Source organism: Vulpes lagopus, chromosome 2, assembly GCF_018345385.1.
Source record: "Vulpes lagopus strain Blue_001 chromosome 2, ASM1834538v1, whole genome shotgun sequence".
Lineage (NCBI taxonomy): Eukaryota > Metazoa > Chordata > Mammalia > Carnivora > Canidae > Vulpes > Vulpes lagopus.
The window spans coordinates 139215358-139242750 of NC_054825.1; the positions used below are offsets into that span (position 1 = coordinate 139215358).

At 37.2% G+C, this 27393-nt stretch overlaps 1 protein-coding gene across 7 annotated transcripts in view; it reads right to left on the reverse strand.

The window, feature by feature from the left end:
• Nucleotides 1-27393, reverse strand: part of PCSK5 (proprotein convertase subtilisin/kexin type 5) — a 446264-nt gene that overhangs the window by 74990 nt on the left and 343881 nt on the right. For all 7 annotated transcript variants that reach the window (XM_041744555.1, XM_041744554.1, XM_041744551.1 and 4 more), the window contains exons 22-24: nucleotides 27238-27374; nucleotides 24075-24281; nucleotides 18460-18528 (exon numbers count right to left, since the gene is read on the reverse strand). In XM_041744555.1, coding sequence (XP_041600489.1) covers nucleotides 18460-18528; nucleotides 24075-24281; nucleotides 27238-27374 — 413 coding nt within the window. The remainder of the gene's footprint in view (nucleotides 1-18459; nucleotides 18529-24074; nucleotides 24282-27237; nucleotides 27375-27393) is intronic.

The following is a 27393-nucleotide window of genomic DNA, read 5'->3' on the forward strand; positions in this document are numbered from 1 at the left end:
ATTTAATGTCTCGAGAAGAGATTTTAGGTCAAGGAGCAACAACAGCTAGTGCAGGGTCTGGGAGCAAGAATAGGCTAGGAGCAATCCAGATCAGGGCCCTCCTGTGTGTCTGGAGAGTGAGGGGGAGAGGTCAGTGATGAGGTCAGAGATGTGGAAGAGATTACATTTGTAAGGCTCTTTTGATTAAAGCACACATCTGTCGGTTGTCAAGCAATATGTACCAGTTCTAGCTTGAGCCATGGAATTCCCAAGTAAAGGATCACTGGCTCCTTGGCAATGCAAAAGCATAATGCCCCATCAGATTTTGTATTTGTTCATTGGACAGGGTTCTGAAGCTTTTTCCCAGTGAGTTGCTAGATTCCCAAGTGACCCATCCCATTGATCCAGATTTGGGCACATAAGAGGACAGTTGGACAATGGCTTTGGGCAACTGTCATTAGCCACACATACCATGGTAAAGTTATGCTGTCACTGACTTCATGGTTCTGATTTGCATTTTAACATTCAAAGGGGGTAAATACTATCCTTAGTCCCAAGAAATAATTGACAGATTTTATGTTTGAAATCTCAGTAGGTCAAACTTCCCATTTGTAAAACTTCTCAGTTGCTCCTTTGCTGAGCACATAAAATGAATTTACTTCTGAACCGAGACCTTGTATGCCAAAATTTTACAGCCTTAAATATAGTATTTTATCACTACTATAAATGGTTCTTGATTCACCTCCCACAGACCCATCAGTGCTAAAGGCAAGAGGCCTCCCTAATTCACTTGTTTCAATTCATGGAAGATTTCTAAGTAGAAGCCAGGTCATGTGGATAATATTTCAAATGTACAGGCTGCATTCTGCTAAACATAATAAATCTGCAATTTTACAATTGACTTGGACAGCTAGCACGATTGTACTGGGCTTTCCAATAAGCATCTCTTCGAAACAACCTCCTTTTTCTTGTAGGTCTCACCTTCAGACCTCACCCAAAGGCTCAATGTCATCACTGAAATGTTGGGGACATAGTAATAAGGTGACCACAATTTAGGTTGATTTATTTTTCTAGTGGAACATCCGGGTTTCTAGCAATTATTTTAGGGCATAAAGTTCTATCATGATGATAAATCAAGCTGTCAGCTCGTTCTGGTCCAAATTAGAAGTTGGAGAGACTGAGAAACTTTTCTACTCTAATATTCCACCCTTTGCATCCCCAAATTATACATGTTACCCCTCTGGAGGCAATGCTATTCTTGGATTTGCTTGTGCTGGTGATCTGTTTGAATGCAGGGTGGGCTGGGGTGGGGTGGGGGTGCTTCTCAGTCAGAAATTCTGCTCTCCAAGTACCCTAATGGGCATCCCAATCCCTGATGGCCCTGGTGAGATATCTCTGCATTGCCTGCCTGGTTCACACAAAACATTACTCACATGTCTCACCTAGTGGTGGATAGTTTATGGATAGTTGGAGCATAGTTTTTATGGAAAAGATTTAGAAAAAAAAAGTTGGCCGCTACAGATGGCCATGGGCACAGCTGGGAGGATAAAAAGCTTGATTGACCCAGTAACATCACCAGTGGGAAAATGACTAGTATTTGGAGATGTCAGCCTGGATACCCACTGCTTCCAATACTTTGACTCTGGATACTTAGCCAAGGGCTGGTAAATGAGACATTGCCCTGCCCAGACCCTTTCCCTGAGCCCTCTGCCTCCTCCAGCATGCTGTGCTGTTTGGTCCCCATTCTGCTGCTCACACCCTGGATTGGCCCATGGTGCTGGAAGCCGTGCTGAAGGCTGTCGGTAGGGCTGCAGCCAAGGTTTGTCTGGTGGGAGTTGCAGGGAGACTTCATGGAAAGGATGAGTCTGGACTCATACCAAATTACACTCCCGTTGACTTTTGGAAGGCTGGAATTTCAGACTCTAGAGGTGCAGAGGCAATTTACTGACATTCACTGTTGGCCTAACTCTTAGTTGGAGACTTGCCTTTTGAGCAGCTGGGTATCAATATGCAGATGCTCCTCACCCACACTCAGCTTCTCTCTATTCTGGTGTCTGCTCTGTGGCTTACATCAATTTTTTTTTCTCTTCAACCAGTGGAGCTTGAAGCTCTTCCTACCATCTGGTAAAGGATTTGAAGTGGCTATGTGGCAGTGGCATAGGGGGATGGGACATTGGGTGAAATGAAGCCCCCTAACAACAGGCTCAGACACTACATGTTTGCTGGATGCCTACCCAGCGTTAAGCGCTATACTAAGTGCTTATGATACAGTGGCACACAAGTTAGATGTGTGGCCTCAGATATACCAACAGTCCTCTTAATAATGGCAGATATGATAGGAAAGAAAATGGGTGGAAATGGAGAGAGAGAGCAAATAAAATTTTATTTTGGTAATAATAGAGCCTCTTGGTTTCTGTCTTTTAAAGAACTTGAATTATGAGTCTCTTTTAGTTTTCATTATAATCTCTAGAGCCATATTAGAAGGTAGAAGGAAGGCAACTTACAGATGGTTTCTTTCATAAAACAGAATGGAATTAAGAAACCAAAGAGTATACGACTTGCCCAAAGATTTTCACTGTGGTAGGGGAAGGATGGAGGTAAATAGATACTAAGATTTCAGACTCCATTTTTTACAATTCCACAAAATCAAGTTGGACCCAATCTTCCAAAGTTCTAGTCATTATTGTTGGTCTCACTTTTACTTTTGTTTTGAACTTGATAGACACAGGCTGAGATCTTGGTTGCTGAGGGATTTTAGAAAAATAAAAAAATATTTCACCAAAAGAAAGTAATTTGACAACGTTTTTCCAACTTTTTGCTCTTAAGCATGTGAAAGAGATGCTCTCGTTGGTTTCTAGATACTTCTGTAAAAGTGAAGTCCATTCCATCAGCCCAACTGCCCCTGCCCCCAGTCACTGGAAGTTTAATGCCACAAACCCCACATTGCTCTCAGGAATGGCACAGTCTTCTGAACCCCTCTGCCCTATATATTGTGCTCGGCCACACTCTATGCTTTTGTTTCACTGGGTTTGTTTTGGAAGTACTTGGCTCAGTTCTCTTTGTACAAGCATACGTGATCCAGACAGCCTTGGCTTGCAGCTCAACTTTGCAGGTCAGTTACACAACAAGTAGGAGGAATTTTGATTATACCCGGCTCTGGGGGAAAACAATGTAATAACACCAGGAGCCAAGATGGTGAGCTCATTGCTCTAGAATTGAACTTAGAATACCTCGCCACTATTTTCTTCTCCCCCGTAGCCATAAGAATGTGAACTTGAACATAGGACAGGGAGCAAAGGGAAACTTCACAGGGCGCAGCTATAGAGCATAGGAGAGTAACAAAGAATGAAACAAATATGGCAGGTTGACCTTTCCATGACTGTCATTTATATTCTTTAGAAAAATGGTGTATAAGTATAGTCTACTCTGGAAAAAAAGAGCAAATATTTGGATGTTCTGTGGGTTTCGAGCCATACAGTCCTAGGTTTGAATTTGGCTCTAAACCTGGCTAGCTCTGTGATCTTGGGCAAATTACAAAAAAACTCCCTGGGTCTTGGTGCTCTCATCTATAAAATGGAGGTAAGGATTTCGAACAGAGAGGATCATATGGAGGATTAAATAAATATCATGCTTGCAAAGTGCCTACGTAGCTGAGCACCTAACATGAAGTTGACAATAAGTTATAATTATTATAATAAATCTACCTCTGCTTCAGCTTCCATTCTCAACAAAGTATTCTAAACATGTTGAAATTATGTGTTTCTATGCCCATCTTAATCAGCGGTTTGTGTATACCCATCTTAATCAACTCTGATTGCATATTAGAATCACTTGGGGAGTTTTCAAAAAACACTGATGCCTGAGACTTACCCCAGACTGATAAAATCAGAAACATTGGGAGTGGGTTCCAGCATTGCATTTTACCTCTCCCTCAGAGAATTTGAATGTGCATCTAGGGCTGAGAACCACTGGCCTTCTCCATTTACATGTGAGCCCTTTGAGAGTAGAGAACATGCTTTATACTCTCTTTCATATCCCCATCTTAGCCTGATGTAGATGCTTAGCAAATATTTCTTGAACCAAAATTTTAAAAATGAAAGAAAGTTGTCCAAATACCCAAGACTGGGCTCATATGGACACATTCCTTGGGCAGCAGATAAAGGCAAGGGTACTAACATATTGTTATTCTCACAACAGGGATTTGAAAGAGTGGGGTAAAGAAAGGTCAAGGTTCTTTCAGCTGACAGTTCACCACCCACTGACCACGTGTCATTTATCACTGGTCCTTTTTTTTGATTCTTCAGTCGCCAAGGGATCAGAGAAGTGAGAGCAGAATACTTTGGGAGACTCCATCAGTTAAAAAAGAAATAGCAACTTCTTCAGAAGAATTCCTTTGATAGAAGGAAAAAGTGAGACACTGCCAAGGGAGGATAATAGGCAAGGTCAGAGGGGCATAAGACAGCAATCAGTAAAACACAGTGGGCACATGTTTGAGACAATTTCACGCACAAACGTATGACGTGAGACCTCGGCATACACCAGTAACAGTCCCAGTCATCACCATGGTCAGAATGGCATAAGACATTCGTGGTATTAGTTCCTCTCTTTTACAGGCATGTAGGAAGATTGCATTTCCCCATCCTGTGAGCTCAGTCATGGCCACATGACTCGCTTTGGCCAAAATAAATGCGAGCAGTTGTTACAAGTGTCACATCTTGGGGAAAGCTTTAAGAGCCAATATACTTTCCTTTGCCATGACAAGGTAATGAGTACTCCATCAACTTGAGTACTGGGTCGAGGACCATGAAGAGCAGAGCTCCTAACTGACCCACAATGGGGACACAGCACAAGTGAACAAACACCTTTGTTGTTTCAGGCTCCTGAGATTTGGGGGTCATCTGGTATCAGGGCACAGCCCTGCCGATCCTAGTGTGTACATGTGACAAAGAACTTCTAAGTCAACACAGTAAACAAAGTTATGCACAAGTTGCTTAGGGCTGACCATCTAATCATTCTGTTACTACCTACACTCATAAAATGGATCGAGTTTCAACACTTTCCTAATCCTCAGTTTCTCCATCTGAAAACATCATTAGATTGTAGATGTGAGGACATATCATCTAACATTAAGTGTTTAGCAGTGTGCTGGTGAATGATGATGCTTGATAAATACTAGGTTATTCGGTCCTATTATTTGTGGAATAAACCGAACAAGTGATGGGATGGCAGAAAGCACAAAAGCATGTAATAAATATTTTCTAAGTGAATTTATGAAGAAAGCCAGGATGAGTAAGTGACCATGACACTGCCGAATTTCTGCAAATTCTTCCAACTTTTGGTCCCCCCTTTTTAAGTTTTTCTTTTTCTTTTTTAAGATTTTATTTATTCATTTGAGAGAGAGTGAGTGGGGTAGAGCAGAGGGGGAGCTGGTGGGGCATGCAGATTCCCTCTGAGCTAGGAGACTGATAGGGGGCTCAATCTCATGATCCTGAGATCATGACCTGGCTCAAAACCAAGAGTTGGGCGCTCAACTGAGTGAGCCACACAGGTGCCCCTAAGGTTTTCTTTTTTCAAAACCCTCAGCTTTGAAATGAGTTTTCATTTAGAAAATGAAGGGAGAGGGAGGCTCTAATGAAAAAGACAAGCAGTTTATGTTGTTTTAAGAAATCACTCTCTAATGGAGCTTGCTTGTTTCTCCTTTCTTCAGCAAACTGGTGACAGTGCATTTAGATTCTAATCCTTCTTCTGAAGCTGGCGTGTGTTTGGCCATTTACTTTATTTATTTAAAGATTTTATTTATTTATTCATGAGAGACAGAGAGAGAGAGAGAGAGAGAGGCAGAGACACAGGCAGAGGGAGAAGCAGGCTCCATGCAGGGATCCTGATGTGGGACTTGATCCTGGGACTCCACGATCATGCCCTGGGCTGAAGGCAGGCACTAAACTGCTGAGCCACCCAGGGATCCCCACGTTTGGCCATTTAAAGAAGAGAGATCCTGAACTGTCCATGGAGTTCATGTATAACCACCCAGGTCATACACTAAGGTTGCCTGGCTAGAGAGTGATGCCTTTGGTTTGGAAGGTACCCAAACTGTTTGATACTGGTTCCCCCTCCCCAAAAGTTTTTGGAAAAGTTCCAGTGGAAGATCTGCGTAGTGAAATAAATAGAGATCTGTGATTACGATATCTGATTTGAAAAACTCTGTATGTTTGCCCCATTGGAAAACTAAAATGTGAACTTGTCTCAGATGTTCATTTCTTCTATGAACGAGGTCTCACTCCTTCATACAACGATAGAGTAGTAAGCATCAATGAGATTGGTTTTCTAATTCCTGGACCTGAAACTTGAATTTAATATGATACAGAGTGGGGAGAGTTCATCTCATATTCATGTGGAGGAGAGAGGGTTATTTCCTGCCAATCATCCCCCTATAAGGGCAGTGGGGGAATCCAGAGCTAATTGAGAGCATGTCTGTCTACTTTCTGTTATGGATTCCCCTGTCTGCTCTGCCTAGTGTCAGAACATTCCAGATGTAGGTCCTTAAGGCTGACAGCTTCAGGTGAACCATGACCCCAAATCAATTTGCATGGCTATTATCAACAGTTTCACTGTTTGCCTGGTAAATTCAGTCATGTCATTGGATATAAAGCTGTAGCCCAATGAAGTACAATGGTTATTGTGTGTAGACCTGAGGAAGGGGGCAGGAAGTAAAATTTTCTTTTATCTTTTTATGATTCTATAAAGCATAATGCTCTTTTCTCTAGAATTAGAAGGGAAGAACATTCAGTGGTATAATAGAGTAGTTGTCAAACACATAGGTTTTGGTCTTGGGCTTTGCAGAATCAATTCCTGCTTTTAGTAGTTAGCAGCCCCGTGACTTTATGCAAGCTGCTTGACTGTTCTAAGCTTAATTTCTTCATCTGCAAGATGTGAACAACAATGACATATACTCCTTAGAGTTAAATGAGGTAATATACTTAAGGAACTCAGTATAGCACCTGGAACATTAGTAGAGTGTGCAGTAAGTGCTAAAACAATTAGGTTATTATTACATTAAGCCATGTAGGGACAAGAAGGAGAAGGATTAATAGTTTACTGTAACATTATACTTTTTAAGTCAGATTTCTTGAAATATTTTCATAGTGTAATATTTGTCCTTTTTAGGTGTATAGTTCTATGAATTTTGACAAATGTATAGCCATATAATCACCCCTAGCAGTCAAGATAGAGGACACTTCTAAAACCCCAAATAATTCTCATGCCCTTTATTATGATGACATAATTATTATTAACTGAAGTCCATAATGTACTCAGATTTCCTTAGCTTTTAGCTCGTGTCTTTTTCTATCCCAGGATCCTCTCCAGGATACCACATTGCATTTAATTGTCATATCTCTGTAGGCTTTGCTTGTCTGTGACAGTTTCTCAGACCTGATCTGTTTGATGATCTTGACAGATTTGAGGAGTGCTAATCGGGTATTTGACAAAGTATTCTCTATTGTGATTTGTCATGTTTTTCTCATGATCAGACTGGGGTTATGGGTTTTGGGGTAGAAGACCACAGGAGTGAAGTGCCATTCTCATGACATCATATCACCATATCAAGGGTATGTGTTATTTTTTTAAAAAGATTTTATCTATCCATTTGAGAAAGAAAGATATTGAGAGAGAGAAAAAGAGAGAGCACACGAGCAGGGGGAAGAGCAGAGGGAGAGGGACAAGCAGACTCCATACTGAGCATGGAGCCTGATGCAGGTCTTGAGTCCATAACCCTGAGATCATGACCTGAGCCGAAATCAAGAGTCAGATGCTCAACTGACTGAACCACCCAGATACCCTGGGTATGTGCTATTAGTATAACACTCTTGGTGTTGACCTGATCACCTGGTTGAGGTAGTGCTTGTCAGATATTTCCTATAAAGTTCTTTCCCCCTCCCTTTCAAAGTGTGCTCTTGGAGGTCACTACGTGAAATCTACACTTAAGGGGTGAGGGTTATGCCCCACTTCCTGAGGGAGGAGTGCTAAATAAGTTACTTGGAATTCTTCTGCACTGAAGATTCGTCTCTCTTCTCCATTTACTTATTTATTCAACCATTGACTTATTTATATAAACTTAAGAAATTTTATTTTATTGTTGGGTTATAAGCTAATACTATTTTATTTATATTATTGCTCAAATTGTTCCTGCCTTGGCTATTGGGAACACTTCTAGTTCTTTTCCATGTCCCTTTGATATACCCTCTGCACCGTGGTGTTTTTCTTTCTTGGAGCATTTCCTTACTTTCTGTCACTCCAAGATGCTGTAGGCTCATCTGTATTTCCTGCCCAGTCCCAGAATCATCAGTTCTCCATGAGCCTTGGTGTCTTTTTTGGAGAATGGGGTTAGGAAATCAAGATCTGGACCCGTGGTATACTTATTGCTATTTGGATGTCTTTGCCTCTGTATCCTCTCAGCTGAGAGCATGAAGTACTTTTATTCCTCCAGCTTAAAACAATTTTTAAGCTACAGAATGGCTGAAATAGTGCAATGAACAACTTTGTATGCTTCAGCTAGATCTTTTGTCCCCCTGAACCCTATTTGAAAATAAGTTGTAGGCATCATGACATTCCGTCCCTAAATACCTTTCCATCCATCTCCTAAACAAAGGAACAGCTGCTATTTAATACAGCACAATTGCCACAGCTGCAGAAATATTAATTCAATATTATTCATTTATATTCATATATTCTTAATTGTCCCCCAAATATTTTTTAAAACTTTAAAAATCCAATCTCCAACAAATATTTACACTTGTTTTTAGTTGTTTTAGCTCTTTATTCTCTTGATTGACTCCCTTTTTTGTTTTTGTTTTGTTTTGTTTTGTTTTAGGAGTGTGGGTCAGTTGTCTTATAGATATCTCACATTCTGGATTTATCTTGTAGTGCTCCTCAGGCTAAATACGAGTTTCTCAACCTCAGCATTGACATTTTAGACCAGATGATTTTTTTTGTTGTTGAGGCCATCCTGTGTATTATAGAATATTTAGAAGCATCCTTGACCTTTGCGCACTAGATGCAAGTAACAACGCCCTAGGCGTGACAACCAAAAATGTCTCAAAACACTGACAAATGTCCCTGGGGTCATAGTCATCTCTAGTTGGGAATCATTGGTTTAGACAAGGATAATAGGATACTAGATAATGTTGTGTAATGTTGTCAAGGATACTAGGTAATGTTGTGTACTTGTTAATGTATCACATCAGGAAACACATGGTATCAAGTTGGATGGAATTTATGATATGAAGTGTAATAAGTTAGTAACCAGCAAATCCCCCCCCCCCCATTGTCATTAACTATGAAGTACTCTGAGTCTCCACGATTATTCTGTTCCCAGTTTTTCACCCACTTGATGACTTTCTTTTGAGTCAATACACTAGGGGGTATAAAATGATAATCTACTTCTTTCCTTGCATACATGCCAGCTAACACTGTTGTAAAAAGCCATCCCCTTTATTTTCCCTTCTTTCTCCTTTCTCTCGTCTTTAAACATCATTATTGATGCATGGATTATTGTTATTAATTGAATTGTGATTCTTTATCATCCATATGTTTTGACAATCAAATTATCCCAAAGTGGCCAGTGGGAACCATTCACACTAATTAGTATGTCATTTCCTATGAATATAGAAACCCTTACAATGATTCCAATGAAAACTCTGTACAAAGATATATCTAGAGTAGCTTTCTTCCCGTCTCCTTCACCTCTTTGTGTACAGGTAACCATTTTCATTAGTTTTCTGGTTTATTCAAAAATAAACAAAAAAATGTATATAAGCTCACAAGTATATCCAAAAGGTAGTATACTGTATGTTTTTTTTTTCTCCTTGCCTTCTACATAGCAGTACTTTGTGAAATCACTAACAATTCGTATAGATCTTTTTTCTTTTCATGGCCACACAGCACTCCCCAGTGTATGTGTACCTTATTTTATTCAACCAGTCTTCCATGAGTGAGCACTTAGGATGTTTCCAGTGATTAACTACCACAGATAATGCTACAAAGAGTAACACAGTGAACGTGCTGTTTTGAATGTGTGGATGTGTATCTTCAGGGTAAATTCCTAGAAGAGATGCCATAGGGTAAGGATAAATGCATATGTAATTGTGTTATATACTGCCAAAATCTCCTTCAACAGTAGTTGTAAGATTCTATCTTTCTACCAGTAATAAATAGGAGTGTTTGTTTCCCTACAGCCTTGCCTATACAGTGCATTGTAAGCTTATAAATTTTTGCCAACCTGACAGGTGAGAAATGGTATGTCATGGTGGTTTTAATTTGCATTACCCACAAAATGAACAAGGTTAAGCATTTTTTCTTATGCTCAAGAGCCATTTGTTGCATCTAGCTCTTAAAACCTAGCTCTTTCTTCATAATTTCCTGGCTGTTACCTTAGATCAGGCTCCTGTTACTTCATACCCAGATTTCTGATAATTGGCTGATTTCTCTGCCTACTGCCATTCTTCCTTTCAATTATCCTGGCTGTAGTTAACACAGTTGCTAAGTTAATCTTCTTAAAACACCTCTTCAAAACATTCTCTCTCTTTTAAAAGAACTTTTAATTATTCCATTTTAGCCACAGTATACTTTAAAACTTAACCAGAATTCAAGATACGGTTTTCCACCTGTTCTCTAAACTTCTTTGTTTTTTCTCTTATATTTACTTTATAATACTTCCCTCTTATCTGTAGGGTATATGTTCCAAGACTCCTATGGCTGCCTGAAACCATGGATAAAACCAAGCACTATATATATATATATATATATATATATATATATATATATATATATACACATTATGTTCTTTCCTATATGTACATAACTGTGATAAACTTTAATTTATAAATTAGGCACAGGAAGAGATTAACAACACTAATAATAAAATAGAATAACTATAATAACATATACATATAACATATAATAAGTTATGTGAGTGTGGTTTTCCTCTCTCAAAAATGTTTATTGTACTGTACTCACCCTTCTTGTGATGATAAAATACCACGTGATGAGATGAAGTGAGGTGAATGACAAAGGCATTGTGACGTGGTCTTAGACTACTACTGACCTCTGACAATACATCAAAAGGTGGATCTCCAGCTATTGGACCTCAGTTGACTGTGAAAAACTGAAACCACAGAAAGTGAATCTGTGGATAGGGCGGTGGTGGGAGGAGGGATATACTGTATTCCTTCTGCAAAACAGGTACACTGAGTGTCCTACAATCCATGGGAAAAATTCTTCCCTCTGGACCTTTTTTTCCCCTCTGTTTTCTGATTTGAAAGCCACTCCATAATGTAGCTCTGCCTTCTTATCTGTGTAAAGTCCATGCAAATTCCAACTCTCATCCTCTTGGAAACTTTCATTGACCATTTCAGTGCCCAGAGGTTCCCTCCTTTTCTAAATTCTATTGCTAAGATGTTGGTCTCTTTATTTAGCACTTAATTTATTTGAGCTTTATCTTGTAAAAAATGTTTATTATTAAGTACAGTTGATATACAATATTCAGGAGCATAACAGTGATTTTAAAATCTATACATTACATGATGCTCACAATGACATAAGGGTAGTCACCATCTGTCACTATACAATGTTATTACAATATTATTAGCTGTATTCCCTAGCTGTACTTTCTATCTCTGTGATTATTTATTGTATAACTGGAAGTTTATACCTCTTAATCCCCTTTACCTGTTTTGTTCACTCCCTACCCTCCTTCTCTCTTCCAACCACTGATCTGTTCTCTGTATTTATGAATCTGTTTTTATTTGTTTGTTTTCTTTTTTAGGTTCCACATGTAAGTAAAATCATTATGATATTTGTCTGTCTCAGACTTTTTTCACTTAGCATGATATCCTCTAGGTCCATGTATAGGTCCTATAGGTCCATGGTGACAAATGGCAAGAGCTCATGTTTTTTTATGGTTGAATAATATCCCATTGTGCATGTGAGCATGTGAGCATGTTTGTATACACCACACCTTCTTTATTTATTTATCTACTGATGGACATGGGTTGCTTCCATATTTTGGCTATAGCAAGTAATGCTGCAATAAACATATGGGTGCATATGTCTTTATAAATCAGTGTTCTCTTTGCATAAATAATAATGAAATTACTGGATCATATGATAGTTCTATTTTTAATTTTTTGAGGAAACTCCATACTGTTTTCCACCATGGCCATAACAATTTACACTCTTACAAAGGTGCCCAAGGGTTCCTTTTTCTCCACATCCTCACCGACATTTGTTAATTCTTGTCTTTTTTATTATAGCCATTCTGACAGGCATAGGTAATATCTCATTAATTTTAATTTGCTTATCTTTAGTAATTAGTCATGTTGAGCTTATTTTCATGTGTCTGTTTGCCATCTATATATCTTCTTTAGAAAAATATCTATTCATGTGCTCTGCCCATTTTCTAACCAGATTGTTTTGGGATTTTTTTGGTGTTGAGTTGTATAAGTCCTTTATATATTTTGGATTTTAACACTTTATTGGATGTGTGTGATTTGCAAATATCTTCTCCCATTCAGCAGGTTGCCTTTTCATTTTATTGATGGTTTCCTTTGCTGTGCAAAATCTTTTCATTTTGGTGTATTGCCAATAGTTTATTTTTGCTTTTGTTCCCTTTGTCTCAGGAGGTATATCCATAAATATTTTGCTAAGGCTAGTGTCAAAGAGACTACTGCTTATACTTTCTTTTAGGAGTTTTGTGGATTCGGATCTTTAACCGATTTTGAGGGTTTTTTTTTAAAGATTTTATTTATTTATTCATGAGAGACACAGAGAGAGGTAGAGACACAGGCAGAGAGACACAGAGAGAGGCAGAGACACAGGCAGAGGGAGAAGCAGGCTCCCTCCGGGGAGCCTGATGTGGGACTGGATCCTGGGACGTTGGGAGCACACTTTGAGCTGAAGGTAGATGCTCCACTACTGGTGTCCTGAGTTTCCTTTTATGTATGGCGTTAAGAAAGTGGTCTACTTTCATTTTGTTGCATGTAGCTGTCCAGTTTTTCCCACCGCCATTTGTTGAAGAGACCTCCCCATTGTGTTTTTGCCTCCTTTGTCATAGATTAATTGTCCATATAGGTGTCAATTTATTTCTGGGCTCTCTATTCTGTTCTGTTAATCTCTGTGTCTGTTTTTATGCCAGTACCATACTGTTTTGATTATCATAGCTTTGTGGCATATCTTGAAATCAGGGAGCATGATACCTCTAGCTTTCTTTTTTTTTTTTTTTTCATGATTACTTTGGCTATTTGTGTTCTTTGTGGTTCCATACAAATTTTAAGATTACTTGTTTTAGTTTTGTTAAAAATACTATTTGGCATTTTGATAGGGATTGCACTGAATCTATAGATTATTTTACATAGTATGGATATTTTAACAGTGCTAACTTTTCCAGTTCATGAGCATGGAATATCTTCCATTTATTTATGTCCTCTTCACTTTCTTTCATCACTGTCTTATAGTTTTCAGAGTATAGGTCTTTCACCTATTCGGTTAAATTTATTCCTAGGTATTTTATTTTTTGATGCAGTTATAAATTGGATTGTTTTCTTAATTTATCTATCTGCTACTTTGTTATTAGTGTATAAAAATACAACAGATTTCTGTATATTGATTTTATATATCCTGTGACTTTACTGCATTCATTTATTCTCTCAGGTTTTATTTGGTGGAGTCTTTAGAGTTTTGTATATATAGTGTTATGTTATTTGCAAATAGTGACAGTTTTACTTCTTCATGATTTGGATACATTCTATTTCTTTTTCTTGTATGATCATTGAGGCTAGGATTTCTAGTACTAGAGATGGTTTCCAATGTGTTGATGCTCACTGTTTCATTCCCAGTGCCCTGAATCTATAGATTAGGAATGGACATTCTTGTCTTGTTCCTTATCTTAGAGGAAAAGTTTTCCGTTTTCACCATTGAGTATGATATTAGCTGCGGGTTTTTCATATATAGCCTTTATTATGTTGGGATATGTTCCCTCTTAACCTATCCTGTTGAGAGTTTTTATCATGAATGGATATTGAATTTTGTCTCATGATTTTTCTGCATCTATTGAGATGATCATGTTTTTTAATCTTTCATTTTGTTAATGTTACTATCACGATTGATTTATGAATATTGAGCTATTCTTGCAACCTCAGAATAAATCCTACTTGATCCTTTGAAAATATTGTTGAGTTCAGTTTGCTACAACTTTGTTGAGGATTTTTGTAGCTATACTCATCAAGGAGAATGGGCTTTAGTTTTCTTTTTTTTTTTTTTTGTTTTTCTGTAGTATCTGGTCTGATTTGGGTATCAGGGTAATACTTATCTCATACAGTGAATTTGGGAAATTTCCTTCCTCTTCTATTTTTGGTCCAGTTTGACCCTTATGGCCTTTTTCTTTTATTGCAAGTACTTAAAGTTTTTCAATTTGTGTATATTTTCTCCCAAGAGTAGGGACTTAAGCCATTTAAATGAGCAAAAATTAATGGAATTTTATCACCTACTTTTAAGCAAGATAAAGGCACATTGACTTTTATTTTATTGACAAGGTAAGGAAGTAAGCACATCTTAGTAATTTGATTAAAATCAATTATTAAGTCAGTGGAGTTATAAGTATAGGCCCTAAGTCTTTGGCTATAATCAGGTGTCATACCTATTATTACACCCCCTAAATTAAAACCAAAAAGGCACTTCAACACATTAAGTAAAAGTGAGTCCATTTACTTATTCTCTCAATTAATGAAGAGAGATAATTTCAAAAACTTTGATTTATCTTAGTTAAAATTTCCATTCAAGATACTAGCTAGAATGAAAAAGGATGTTGCATCCAATCATCTTGGAACAAGATGGCAATATATAAAATGCTATCTGTTTGTTTTCAGCCTAATAAAGAAAAGAAATCCAAGGGAGAACAAATTGGTGGTCGCCAGAGGCAGAGGGTGAAGGATGTCAAAAGATACAAACTTCTACTTATAAAAGAAATAAATCCTGAGGATATAATGTGCAGCATGATGACTATAGTTAATAATACTGCACTGTATATTTGAAGTTGCTAAGACAGTTGATTGTAAAAGTTCTCATCACAAGAAAAAAGTCTGTAACTCTAAGGTGACAGCTATTAACTAGACTTCTTGTGGTGATCACTCTACAATGTATATAAACTTTGAATCATTATTTGTACACCTGAAACTAATTTTCTATGTCAATTATATCTCAATAAAAAAAGAGAAATCTAACCCCATAATAATAAAAACATCTTTGTTTTATCCTAGAGTAGCAAATTCAATATTTTCCTCAAAATACAACAGCCACTTTTTAATTTTGTTTCCTTTTATCTCCTCTTTCTGGTAAAGTTTTCCTTGGAATAATAAATAACCCCACCGAGGACCTAGACAAGATCAATCTGGAATTTGAGTTCTTTTTTATTGGGTGTAAAAAAATCTTAATCTATAGTTGCACTAAATATCTGGAAAGCAATAAAAAACCTCAAAAAAATGTCACTATTTCCAACAACTAATCATTACATGGTGTAGAAAAAAATGTGTCAAAGCAACTGATTTCACTTTTCTGTAACTCTTCTAGAGGTTATCTAGCTCAGGTTTAAAGATGAATCTACATTATTAAAATAGAAGAAAATGGAGCTCTTTCTTTCTAAAGGATGATGTCCCTTTTCATAAGAAGAACCTTAGGAAAATCTATGGTAAATTATTTATATCTTTTAACATTTATGTTTGTATCTTATTAAAAATATGAAATCCAATAAACCATGTCCCTTTCAAATCTCCCTTCTAGTTCTAATATTTTATGAATAATTATTTATTTCTGCATCACATGATTTATTTACTCTTCTTGGCCCATAAAAGTTTGAATAGAGAAAACATCATATCTAGATCCCTGGGTATCTTGAGCCATGCATCTCCATTTTAAGTTTCAGCAACTCTCAAATTCAATTCAATGAACATTATACATCATACATCTATTGTACATTTATTATATCCTAGGCCTGCTGCTAGTTCTTTTGACAGCACAGTGCATAAGTCATAGAGTTTATTCTAAGTAGTTTAGTGTCAAGGCAGAAAGATAGGTATGCACCAAATATTACACAGATCAGCTGTAAAAAGTTTTATCATTGGCCTACAAACAAGGGGAAGCAAGAAAAGAGATTTAACTCAATTGCAAATACCAACAAAGACTCCAAAGATAAGGTGATAATTGAATTCAGCCAGGGCAATATAAAAATACACAAGGTTCAACATATAGAGACTTTATAAATTAAAATAAAGTTTCTAATTTAAAAGGAGAAACTGGCACCATTTAGAATATCCCAGTCCTTTTCTTGTGATCTCACTGAACATTGTACCTCTCTCCATTCTGGCAAGTTGCCTTGTAAAAGATTTAGTTCCAGGTGTGTCACTTGTTAACAGCCAGAGAGGCCCTTATAGTAGGATCATAACCACATCAACTTTATATTCCCAGTGCCCCAGTGAGCATCAACACACTGTAGACCATTTAAATTTCTTCAAAGAGTGAGTGAACTAAATATTTCAATAGCTCTTTGCAGAGTGAATCAAACTTTCTAGTTTACCTCTTTTTATAGGTTGATTCTTTGGGATTTTGAGTCCCCAGATGGCCTATATCTGCTATGGATTTTATTTTCCAGTGGCTACACTTGGTCTCATCTGTAGCCAGATCAGCTAAGGGGAGGGTGGGCACAATGTAGATCCCTAGTGATCATGCTTGTCACTGTTTGCAAGTTTTATGATTTTACAGACAGGCAGGTGTGCACACACACATACACAGACATAATCACACCCTTCTCTGTGATACACAAAGGTGCTAGTATGGTCACATAACATATAATAAGAGCCAAGGTGCAAAAGGAGACCACAAAAACTAGCTGGAATATGAAATCTGATGGGCAAATATAGTTTGAAATAGGCAAAATGTGAAATCAAGATAGTCAAGACATTTATCCTTGCTCCATGAAAAAAATACCACCTCCTATAACTTTACAAAATACATTAGAATTTGCTTATCTTTTCAATTTTAGTACTTTTATTGCTTATGTTTTGGTCTATTTTTGCTTCCCAGAAAATTCACATTTTACCCTTAAATCACTTACTCTAAATGTTAACACTTAACTCTAAATGTCACACTTCTTGAGTGTGATTTCTTTATTATATTTTATTTTCCAGTAACATATGCCCCATTTCATAGTGAAAGATAATGGGAGAATGATATTCAAGTTCCTAAAACCTCTGTTTTGTAGTTACAGATACTATAGAAAATATATTATTTCCAGGTAGGGCAGAGAGAACCCGTTCCAGCCATCAGATAAATTATAATTCATGTATAACATTTAAGAATTCAAGGAAATTCATTAGGTAAAGCCAATAAAAAGTCTACTTAATCCTGGCATAGCCTGACCTCTTGCAACCTCATGAGTGTTTGATGAAGCCTTGGCTTCACCAGGCAGCTTATTAGAAATGTAATTCTCAGGCCCTACCTAGATCTGTGAATTTGCATTTTGCAAATCTCCCATGGGATTTGTGTGCACATTAAAGTTTTAGAAGGAGGAGTTAACCAATAATAGAGAAACTCCATAAATAGAAATAACTCCATCAATCTTTAATTTACGTTGGGTTTCCTTTCAAAGATCTACAGATCCAAATGCTAATTATTTTAAATATCTTGACTAAATTTGCATTAAGATACATTCTTGGAATCTGGTGGCCTCTCTATATTTCATTTTACATCCAATCCAGTGGTTCTGTATGGTACAGACTGTCCCTTTCCTCCTATCCACAGAAAAGCAGGTATACATGGGGAGAAAGAGATCAGTGATTTGAATTAGAGAATTATGTGGAAGACTGACAAAGACAGTTTTTTTTTTTTTTTTTTTTTTTTAATGGTGGGGATCTCAACTCACTATCAGCACATTGCTTTCTTCTCAAGGGTTGTCTTAGGCTTCAACCAGTGGAGCCATTTCTGCAAAGGAAAACTCCCAAAGTTGGGGATTTCTGAATCACATGCCAAATGAATTAGATTAACTAGGCATTCCTTTGCCTTTGAGCTTCTTTCTTCTACCACTGTCTCCTACCATCATCTCCATATTTGTGACATTGAGAAGCCAAGGAGAGGCCACATCCTATGCAACTGGAAAGATGGTTGCCGAGGGTATCCCCTGCCAGATTGCCAACAACTGGAAGAAAAGATGCCTGTACTTTCCTAAACTTGGGTTTCATGAAGATAAGTGACCTCTCCTTTGTCTCAAAAGGGAGCATCTCTCACCACGACCCTGTTTGCATGGGAGTGAGCCTACTTAACGGGTATCAGTGGTGACACCAGTGATGACAAATTCCTATTGAAAAAATTAAGTTGTGTGGGAAGAAAGAAAAAAAAAGGCTATTTAAATTCTTTAGGCAACAAAGAAAGGTGGCATACCCAAACTGCATCCCAGACATCCTTCTTCACAAGGCACGCACTCTTCATAGTCTGGGTCTTGGATTTGACCTATACAAGAGGAATGAGAAACAATTCATTTTTGCTAAGTGGAGACACATTCATTGCTATGAAACTATATTGGTATGCAGCTTATTTTCTTCCCTTTCCCTTTTCTCAGAGACAACAAATTTTAATTATTTTAGCTGTTTCTTGTAGTTTTTACCCCTGAATCTCTAAATAACATGTTTATGATGCTATCTCTTGATTTTATTCTTATGCATTATCTGTAGTGGTCAAGATTAGCTTTGTTTCACCACAATCCCAACAAACACAGACATACTTTTCATCCTCCCAAATTATAAATTTTGCTAGATTAATATTCAGTATTTATGTTGTAAAGATTATACTATTATTATTCATATTCTGATGACATTTGGGCTTTCATACACTTTATTGTTTTCTCTTGTGCTACTATTTTCTGGCATCTTTGTTTTCTCAATATCTGTTCTTAATTCATCCTCAACTATATCACAAGTAGAAATCTTGCAGCTATTGCATTAGTATCTTATTTACTGTCATCCTGGGGATTCCTTTCATCCCTCTCCTCCTTTGGATGTCCCATTTTCTGGACTTTATGTTTTCTAATTTCTTGTTCTGATTTTTGGTGGAACATATCCTCTACAAGTAATTTTCCCAAGAAAGGATACATGGGAGTTAAAGCTTTGGAAAGCTTACATGATTGAAAATATTTCTACCCTCACACATGACTCATGGCTTGACTGAATTTAGGATTAAAAAGAAAAATAATTTCTTTTCTCAAAAGTTTGAAGTTTTTGTTCCATTTTTATATTTTAGTTTCCAGTATTGTTGAGAAGTTCAATGTCACTCTGATAGCCAATCCCTCTTGTATAACCTGCTATTTCCTGCTACAGGAAGTAGGAGTTTCTAAGATTTTCCTTTTGCAGAAAAAAAAATCTATTTTCCAAATTCTTACAGTGATATGTCTTGATGTGTGTCTTTTAAAAATCCATTATGCTGGCATGCAGAAGGCTTGTTCAATGTGGAAATTCATGCCTTTCAGTTCTGGGGAAATGTTCTGGATTATTTCTTTGTTAATGTTCTCTATTCTGCTTTTGTTCTTCACTCTTTGAAAAACCTACATCATTTGAATTCCTGGGTTGACTCTTAATTCCCCTCTTCTTCATTTTCTACTTTTTCTTTTGGGTCTACTATCTCAGTCATTTTTAAGTTTTTATTTTTCTACCCCTTCTTCATTTCCATTCTTCTGTAATTGTTTTTTTAATTTTTGAAAAAATTTAAAAAATATTTTATGTATTTGGGAGAGAGAGAGAACGAGTAGGGGCTGAGGGGCAGGGGAGAGAGAAAGAGAGAGAGAGAGAGAGAGAGAGAGAGAGAAGCACACTCCCTGCTGAGCAGAAAGCCCAATATGAGGCTTAATCCCTGGACCCAGGAATCATGACATGAGCTGAAGGCAGATGCTTAACTAAGCCACTCAGGTGGCCTCTATAATTGTTTTTAAATATTTATTTATTTATTTGAGACAGCTAGAGAAAGAGAGAGAGAGAGAGGGAGAGAGAGCCAGAACGTGCACATGAGTTGCGGGAGGGCAGAACGAGAGAATCCAGACTCCTATCTGTGCACGAAACCCAACATGGGTTCAATCTCAGACCCATAAGATCTTGAACTGAGCCAAAACCAAGAGTCTGATGCTTAATCGACTGAGCCACCCAGGCGCCCCTGCTTTTCTTCTATATATTTTTTTTAATGTTTTCAAGATCACATTTTTGTTTTCTAAATATTCTTTTTAAATGTATTTTTAAATTATGTGTTTCAGGTATACATAATAATTTGATATCTGTATATACTGCAAAGTAATCATTCTGAAAAATCCAGTTACCATCCATCACCCTATAATTGGCTCTCTTCAGCCCTTTCTCCCATCGCCATGCCTCCTTCTCTCAACCACCAGTCTGTTCTCTGTACTATGAGTTTGTTTTCTTGGATTCTATGTGTGAGTGAAATCATATGGTATTTGTCTTTCTCCTGACTTATTCCCCTAGCATAATGCTCTCATAGTCCATCCATATTGTGAATGGCAACATTTTATTCTTTTTTTTTTAAGATTTTATGTATTTATTCATGAGAGACACAGAGAGAGAGAGAGAGAGAGAGAGAGAGAGAGAGAGAGAGGCAGAGACACAGGCCGAGAGAGAAGCAGGCTCCATGCAGGAGCCTGACATGGGGCTCCATCCCGGGTCTCCAGGATCACACCCTGGGCTGAAGGCGGCGCTAAAACACTGAGCCACGTGGGCTGCCCTTATTCTTTTTTTTTTTCTTAAGGATCAACTTTATTCATTCACCTGTTGGTGAACATTTAGATTGTTTCAGTTTTTTGGCTTTCGTAAAAATTGGAGCGATGAACACAGGAATGCATATATGTTTTCAAATTAGTGTTCTCCTATTTTCAGATAAAAACCTCGTAGTGGAGTAACTGGATCATATGATAGTTTTATTCTTAATTTTTTGAGGAATATCCCTATGTTTTCCATAGTGACTACATCAATTTACATTTTCACTAACAGTGTACAAGGTTTTCTTTTTTTATGCATTCTCTCCAACACTTGTTATTTCTTGTCTTTTTGATAATAGCCATTCTAACAGTTATGAGGCGATATCTCATTGTGGTTTTGATTTATGTTTCTCTGAAAATTTAGTGATGCTGAACATCTTTTCATGTCCTCATTGGCCATCTGTCTGTTGTCTTTGGACAAGTATCTCCTCAGACTCTGCCCATTTTTAAATTGGTTTATTTGTTCTTTGTCTTGAGTTGTATTAGTTCCTTATATATGTTGAATATTAACCCTCTATTGGATGCATATGACTTGCAAATATCTTCTCCCATTCAGTAGATGGGCTTTTTGTTTTGATAATCATTTTCCTTTGCTGTGCAAAACCTTTTTAATTTGATGTAGTCCCATTTGCTTATTTTTGTTTCTTTTTCTCTTGCCTTTGGGGTGTGATTCATAAAAACATTGTTAAGACTGATGTCAAAGAGCTTACTATTTACATCTTCCTCTAGGAATGCTGTGGTTTCACGTCTTAAATTCAAGTCTTTAATCCATTTTGAGTTAAATTTTGTGTATAGTGTAATAAAGTGGTCCACATTCATTCTTTTGTTTGTAGCTCACAAGTTCTCTCAGCATCATTTATTAAAGATTATCCTTTCTCCACTATGTTCTTGGCTCTTTTGTCATAAGTTAATTGTCCATATATGTGTGGGTTTATTTTGGGGCTCTCAAATCTGTTCTATAGATCTATATGTCGGTTTTTTGTGTGTGTCAGTACCATCTATTTTGATTACTATAGCTTTGTAATATAGTTCAAAAAAAGGGTTATGATACCTCCAGTTTTTTTTTGTTCTTTCTTAAGATCACTCTGGTTATTCAGTATCTTTTGTGGTTCCATATAAGTTTTAAAATTATTTATTTATTTAAGTTCTATGAAATCTGCCATTGAAATTTTGATAGGAATTATATTCAATCTATAGATTGCTTTGGGTAGCATGGACATTTTAATAGTATTAATTCTTACAATTCATGAACACAGAATTTATGTCTTTGATTTATTTCATCACAGTCTTATAGTTTTCAGTGTACAGGTCTTTTCTCTTCTTGGTTGGATTTTTTTCCCTAGATATTTGATTCTGATTGATATAATTGTAACTGCACTTAAGTTTTCTTAATTTCTTTTTCTGATAGTTTGTTATTAATGTATAGAATGCCACAGGTTTCTATGTATTGATTTTTTATCCTACAACTTTACCGAATTCATTTATTCTATCAGTTTCTTTTTATTGAATTTTTAGGGTTTTCTATATATAGTATCATGCAGTCTGCAAAGAGTGACAGTTTTAGTTCTTCATTTTTAATTTGAATGCCTTTTATTTTTTTTCCTTGCATAACTGGTTGGAAATTTTTTGCTTTCAGCAGTTTGAATATGTCACACCACTCCTTTCTAGCCTGCCTATAAAGTTTCTGCTGAAAAATTTGCTAATAGGCTTATGAGTTTTCTCTTGTATATTATCAAATAGTTTTTCTGTACCTGCATTTGAGATACTCTTTTTAATTTTTACCATTTTAATTGTATATATGGTGTGGTTCTCTTTGGCTTCATCATATTTGGAACTCTCTGGGATTCTGGGGCCTAAATGTCTGTTTCCTTCCCCAGATTAAAGACATTTTTAGCCACAATTTCTTTGTATATTTTTTCTGTGTCTTGATGTGTCTCTCTCTTTTTAAAAAAAATATTTTACTTATTTTAGAGAGAAAGAGAGTGCATGTGAGTAGGTGGAGGAGCAGAGGGGGAGGGAGAGGGAATCTGAAGCAGAGTCCACACTTAGCATGGAGACTGATGTAGGGTTTGATCTCATGACCATGAGACCATGACCTGAGCCAAAACCAAATGTTGAGTGCTTAACCAGTTGAGTCACCCAGGTGCCCCTTGATGTGTCTCTTTTATCTTTTGTTGTAGAGGTGTTGTTTATCTATTTTTCATGTCCTTTTTTGGGGAAAATTATTCTTCATGTAGCTATAGAATTGTTGTATGTGTAGGAGGAGATGAGTTCAAAGTCATTTTACACCACCACCTTGAATTCTTCTCCTTATCTCTTTCCATTAATTTAATAGATTGGATCAGCTTGATTGGTACAAATAAAACAAGTTGGACTATATGCCATGCAACTAGTTTTGACATCAAACTGGTAGATTTTATTTATTAAGAAAATAAGTTCTAAAAAAATAAATAAGTTCTGCTTCTGGGAATGTGGAATTGGGTATATAAATGAACAGATTCTGTCTTTAAATCTGCCTTCTGAAATTATTGTTTTAAATTTTAAATCCTATGCAACATTAGTAAACATAAAGCAGAAAAAGGAATGAGTCTCTTAATTATTCTAGAAACATCTTGTAACTCTTTTTAGCACCAGACCAGGCATAATTCTTATACAGATCAGAGAAAGTCTTACATGGAAAATAACAAAAACTATAAGCTTTGTTTTTTAATCTCCCTTTTTCCATGTAAGATAAGGAATTGGGCAATAGCAATAACACATATGATTTGCAACATTTAATATTTTTCAGTAGCTTTAGGTAGGCTTATTTCATTGACTTTTCACAGCAACCATCTTGGTGCAATGCTCACCCTTTCACACATGAAGAAAAAGAGGCATAGAGAAATTAGATTGATTTTGCATGGGTCTCATAACTAGTAACTGGAAAGGAGAAAATTGTTGGTCAGGACCTTCAGATTCTAATTTTATTTTCTCTCCACTATACCCTGCCCACAAATGCTTCATTCAATATTAATTTCTCTGTGATTAGCTGCATTCCTATGTCTCTTGAATGTGAAGAGACCCAGAGGATGATATGTGGAGGAAGAGAGAAGAAAAGCCATCACTGTCCCCACTGGACATACGGTCACATGAAGTCATCCCAGGTGCCAAAGTTAAAGTCAAGAGGTCAATTCAAATCTCCATCCAGGGGGCTAGCTCCTCATACTACCTCCTGGTATAAGACAATGGACCATAGCAGCCTTACCTTGTCCACACTGCAGCTTCTGGCAGGTATGGTTGGTGGGCACTACGAAGTAGCCACTCATGCATCGTATACAGATGTGTGCACTGTGGCAAAGCTCACAGTTGTCTGAGCAAGGTAGGCAGGTGTGCCCCTTGGCAGGGTAGTGGCCTGCTGGGCAGCTCTCCCAACATTCCCCCTGATACAGGAAGCGCTCCTGGCCCTGGTTGTCTGAACAGATAGAGGGGCAACAAAAACAAGTAAAATGTACAAAATTAACTGTGAAGCTAATACAACCTAAGATATTTTATTAAAAAGAAAAGATATAACAAAGTGTTTTGGCTGCTAGGGGATCAGGAATATAAGAATGCATTTAACAAAAAGTAGAATATATATATTATATATATATATATATATATATATATATATATATATATATACACACACACTTATGGTTGAAAAGTTTTCCTTGCAGGGAATAATTTTTGAATATTTTGTATCTGAGTGAGTAGAGACTACCATCTGGGATGTCACTGCAAAAGCAAAAACCACACTCTGTGGATAAATATGAGTCAAAAAGTGTTTAGCTTTCCCAAGGGCTCCTTTAGGTATCTGTGGAAGCTCTCAGACTTGGGAGCTATAGAGACCCTATGAGAATAAACAAATGCTTACTGATAGAACCACTTTTGTAAGAGTGCAGTCTTTTAGATGATTTTGAATTCTGTTATCAAAATCCCACGCTTGTATTAACTGTCCAAAAGTCTGAATTTTTGCATTGTTGCCAACTCCTACCATGACAGCATATCGAAGTGCTAGACCAAGCACACCTTTTTGACTCCTTAAATGGTTTTTTGAAGGTCCTGAGCTTCTGTCAGCATTGGAGACTACAGGGAAAGAATTAGCAATATGTTGAATATGAGACTATGGGAATTTGCTTTTGGAGGGAATAGAAAATTCTAACCAATTATAAACGCACAATTAATGAAAAAGGATTATAATCAGTTTATATGTACATAAAACAAGATTAACAAGATGTGTAACCCTCATCCTACTGCAGTTTTTGTTTGTGTTGAGTGTGTATCCATCTTCTCTGTATCAAGCCTCCCATATGCTCCTGCCTCTGCAGAATAGCTGACCTATGTTACCCAAAATAACTGGCACTAGTGTTCACTCGTGATATACCACATGAAGATCCAGAACCATTGACCTTCAAGGTGCAAGGCAGCTGAATCTGTGGATGAAGATATCACTAACCCCATGTTGCCAGTGTAGAATCTTAACATCAGTACAATAGATTGAACGACATGAAATCGCTGACATTCAAGTATTTTTGTGTCCATAAACTTGGCACTCTCAAATTATCTAACCTGATATATGTCCATAATTAAGCCACTAGTTCAAATCCAATTTAAAATTTACACCCTTGGATTATGGGCTCTGAAGCTATCTCTTTCCTTTTTGTGATTTCAAACCAGAAAGTCTGCTGGTTTGTTCCTATGGGACAATGCAAGTAAAGAGGACTTCCAGAGGGTGGTGCAAAAAAGTGTCTGCCCTCTCCAAGTCTGAGTTGGAAGAACATTAACCTTTAAGGGAAAGAGAGGGTATGGGAGGATGTAATGCACATTTGGAGATTCTACAGCCACAGGCTGATATGCAGCACAAACCCCTGCTCTGGTGGAACATGGAATCTTGGCACCACACAAGGGTCAACCTTCTAAGCCGTGTTCTTCTCAGAAGCTTTATGAAAACCTAGCAAACCCCATTTCCACCAAGACCCATTCAGAAAAGATCCTACTTATCAAGGGACCAAACTTCTCAGATATAGGCAGGAAGATTTGAGGAGAACAGTGAGAAGCTACTCCCTTTTCCATTCAGCAACTGCTGTCCATTCTCTATACCCCCATATATCACCTCAGGATCCAGAGGCTTAGAACAGCCCAGCATATACTGAGTATATACCGAGTTTTAAATGCAGATTTGTTGCATGAATGCATGAGTGGCTAAGGGCATTAATACTTAGCAATATTCCTTTTTTTTCTAACATATCCAACTGGATCAACAATATAAAAATTAACAGTGATAGGTTCAGATATCAGAGGAAGTATTCTCAAATCCCACTTGTATTGTTCAGACATGGCTTATTATTATTGAACCACTTTGGGTATTACAATTTGAGTTTAAAAAACAGATATGGATGGTGATATTGATATTTAAAATACATGACCGTTTAAAGGAGTTAACTTAGATACCTTGATCATGGGCAGCTTTGAGCTAGAGATTCACATGCCCACAGGAGCAAGTAGGTACAAACAATAACAATGGTAGTAGTAGCAGTAGTAAGGGTAGTAGTGAATATTTATTGAGTACTTCTTATGTGCCCAGCCCTGTTTAAGTGCTTTATTATTTTATCTCATTTACCCTCATTTCATTTTCATAATCTTAAAAGCAGAGAAAACAAAACAGGATAAAACAAAAACAAACAAACAAAAAAACAAACCACCAAGGTTTTTCTTTGTAGTTCCCCAATTTTTAAATTTGGCTCAAGTGTTAAAAACGTCAAATAAAATATGAATCTGACCCACATGAGCTCAAAGTGGGGGACATACATATGAGGGGAGGTTGGAAAGGGATTCAAGGGTCAAACTGCAGGGACATTTGAGATCATGGAATATAATCCAATGACAGCAGAACCTTGAATTGTTAAAGCTGAGACAAAAAGTAATATTTTTGTATTGAAACAATTCCTTTGTTCCTACAGGAGGGCTCTGACAACTTCTAAAAGGCATAGCTCAGGGCTGAGGAGACCTTGACACAGCTTCTATTTCAATATTTCTCTTAAAGACTGAATGTGTCTCCCTTAACATCCTCGCTTTTCACTTTCGCCTCAACAAATCTTAGCTTTACTGACAGTCACATGTCTGACATCATGTCTGAATGACCTTTCTTTCTCCTTCTCCATAAAGACATCTCTTAGCTTCTCTCTCAACTCCTTAGGGGCAGTGAATCTGTGCCTGCAATAATGTGAATTCGTTTCCTGACAAGAAGCAGAAATTTCAAGGTTATACACACTCTCCAGTGAACAGCTGTCTGATATCAACTCCTTGTCCCCAGAGTTGAAGCTTCTGAGTCAAACCAGTGGGGGAACAGGTTTGAAGAAAGGAAGAAGAGAACAGCCAGACTTCCTCACCTACTCCACAGGAAGTGCAGTTGGAAGGCTCATTTCCTTGGCATTCTTGGCAGGTGTAATGGCATAGATGGCATTGGTTCTGAAATTCAAATTTCCCAGAGGGACATTTGAAAACACAGCGGCCTTTGTCAAGATTCCTAGAGGAAGAGATTTCAG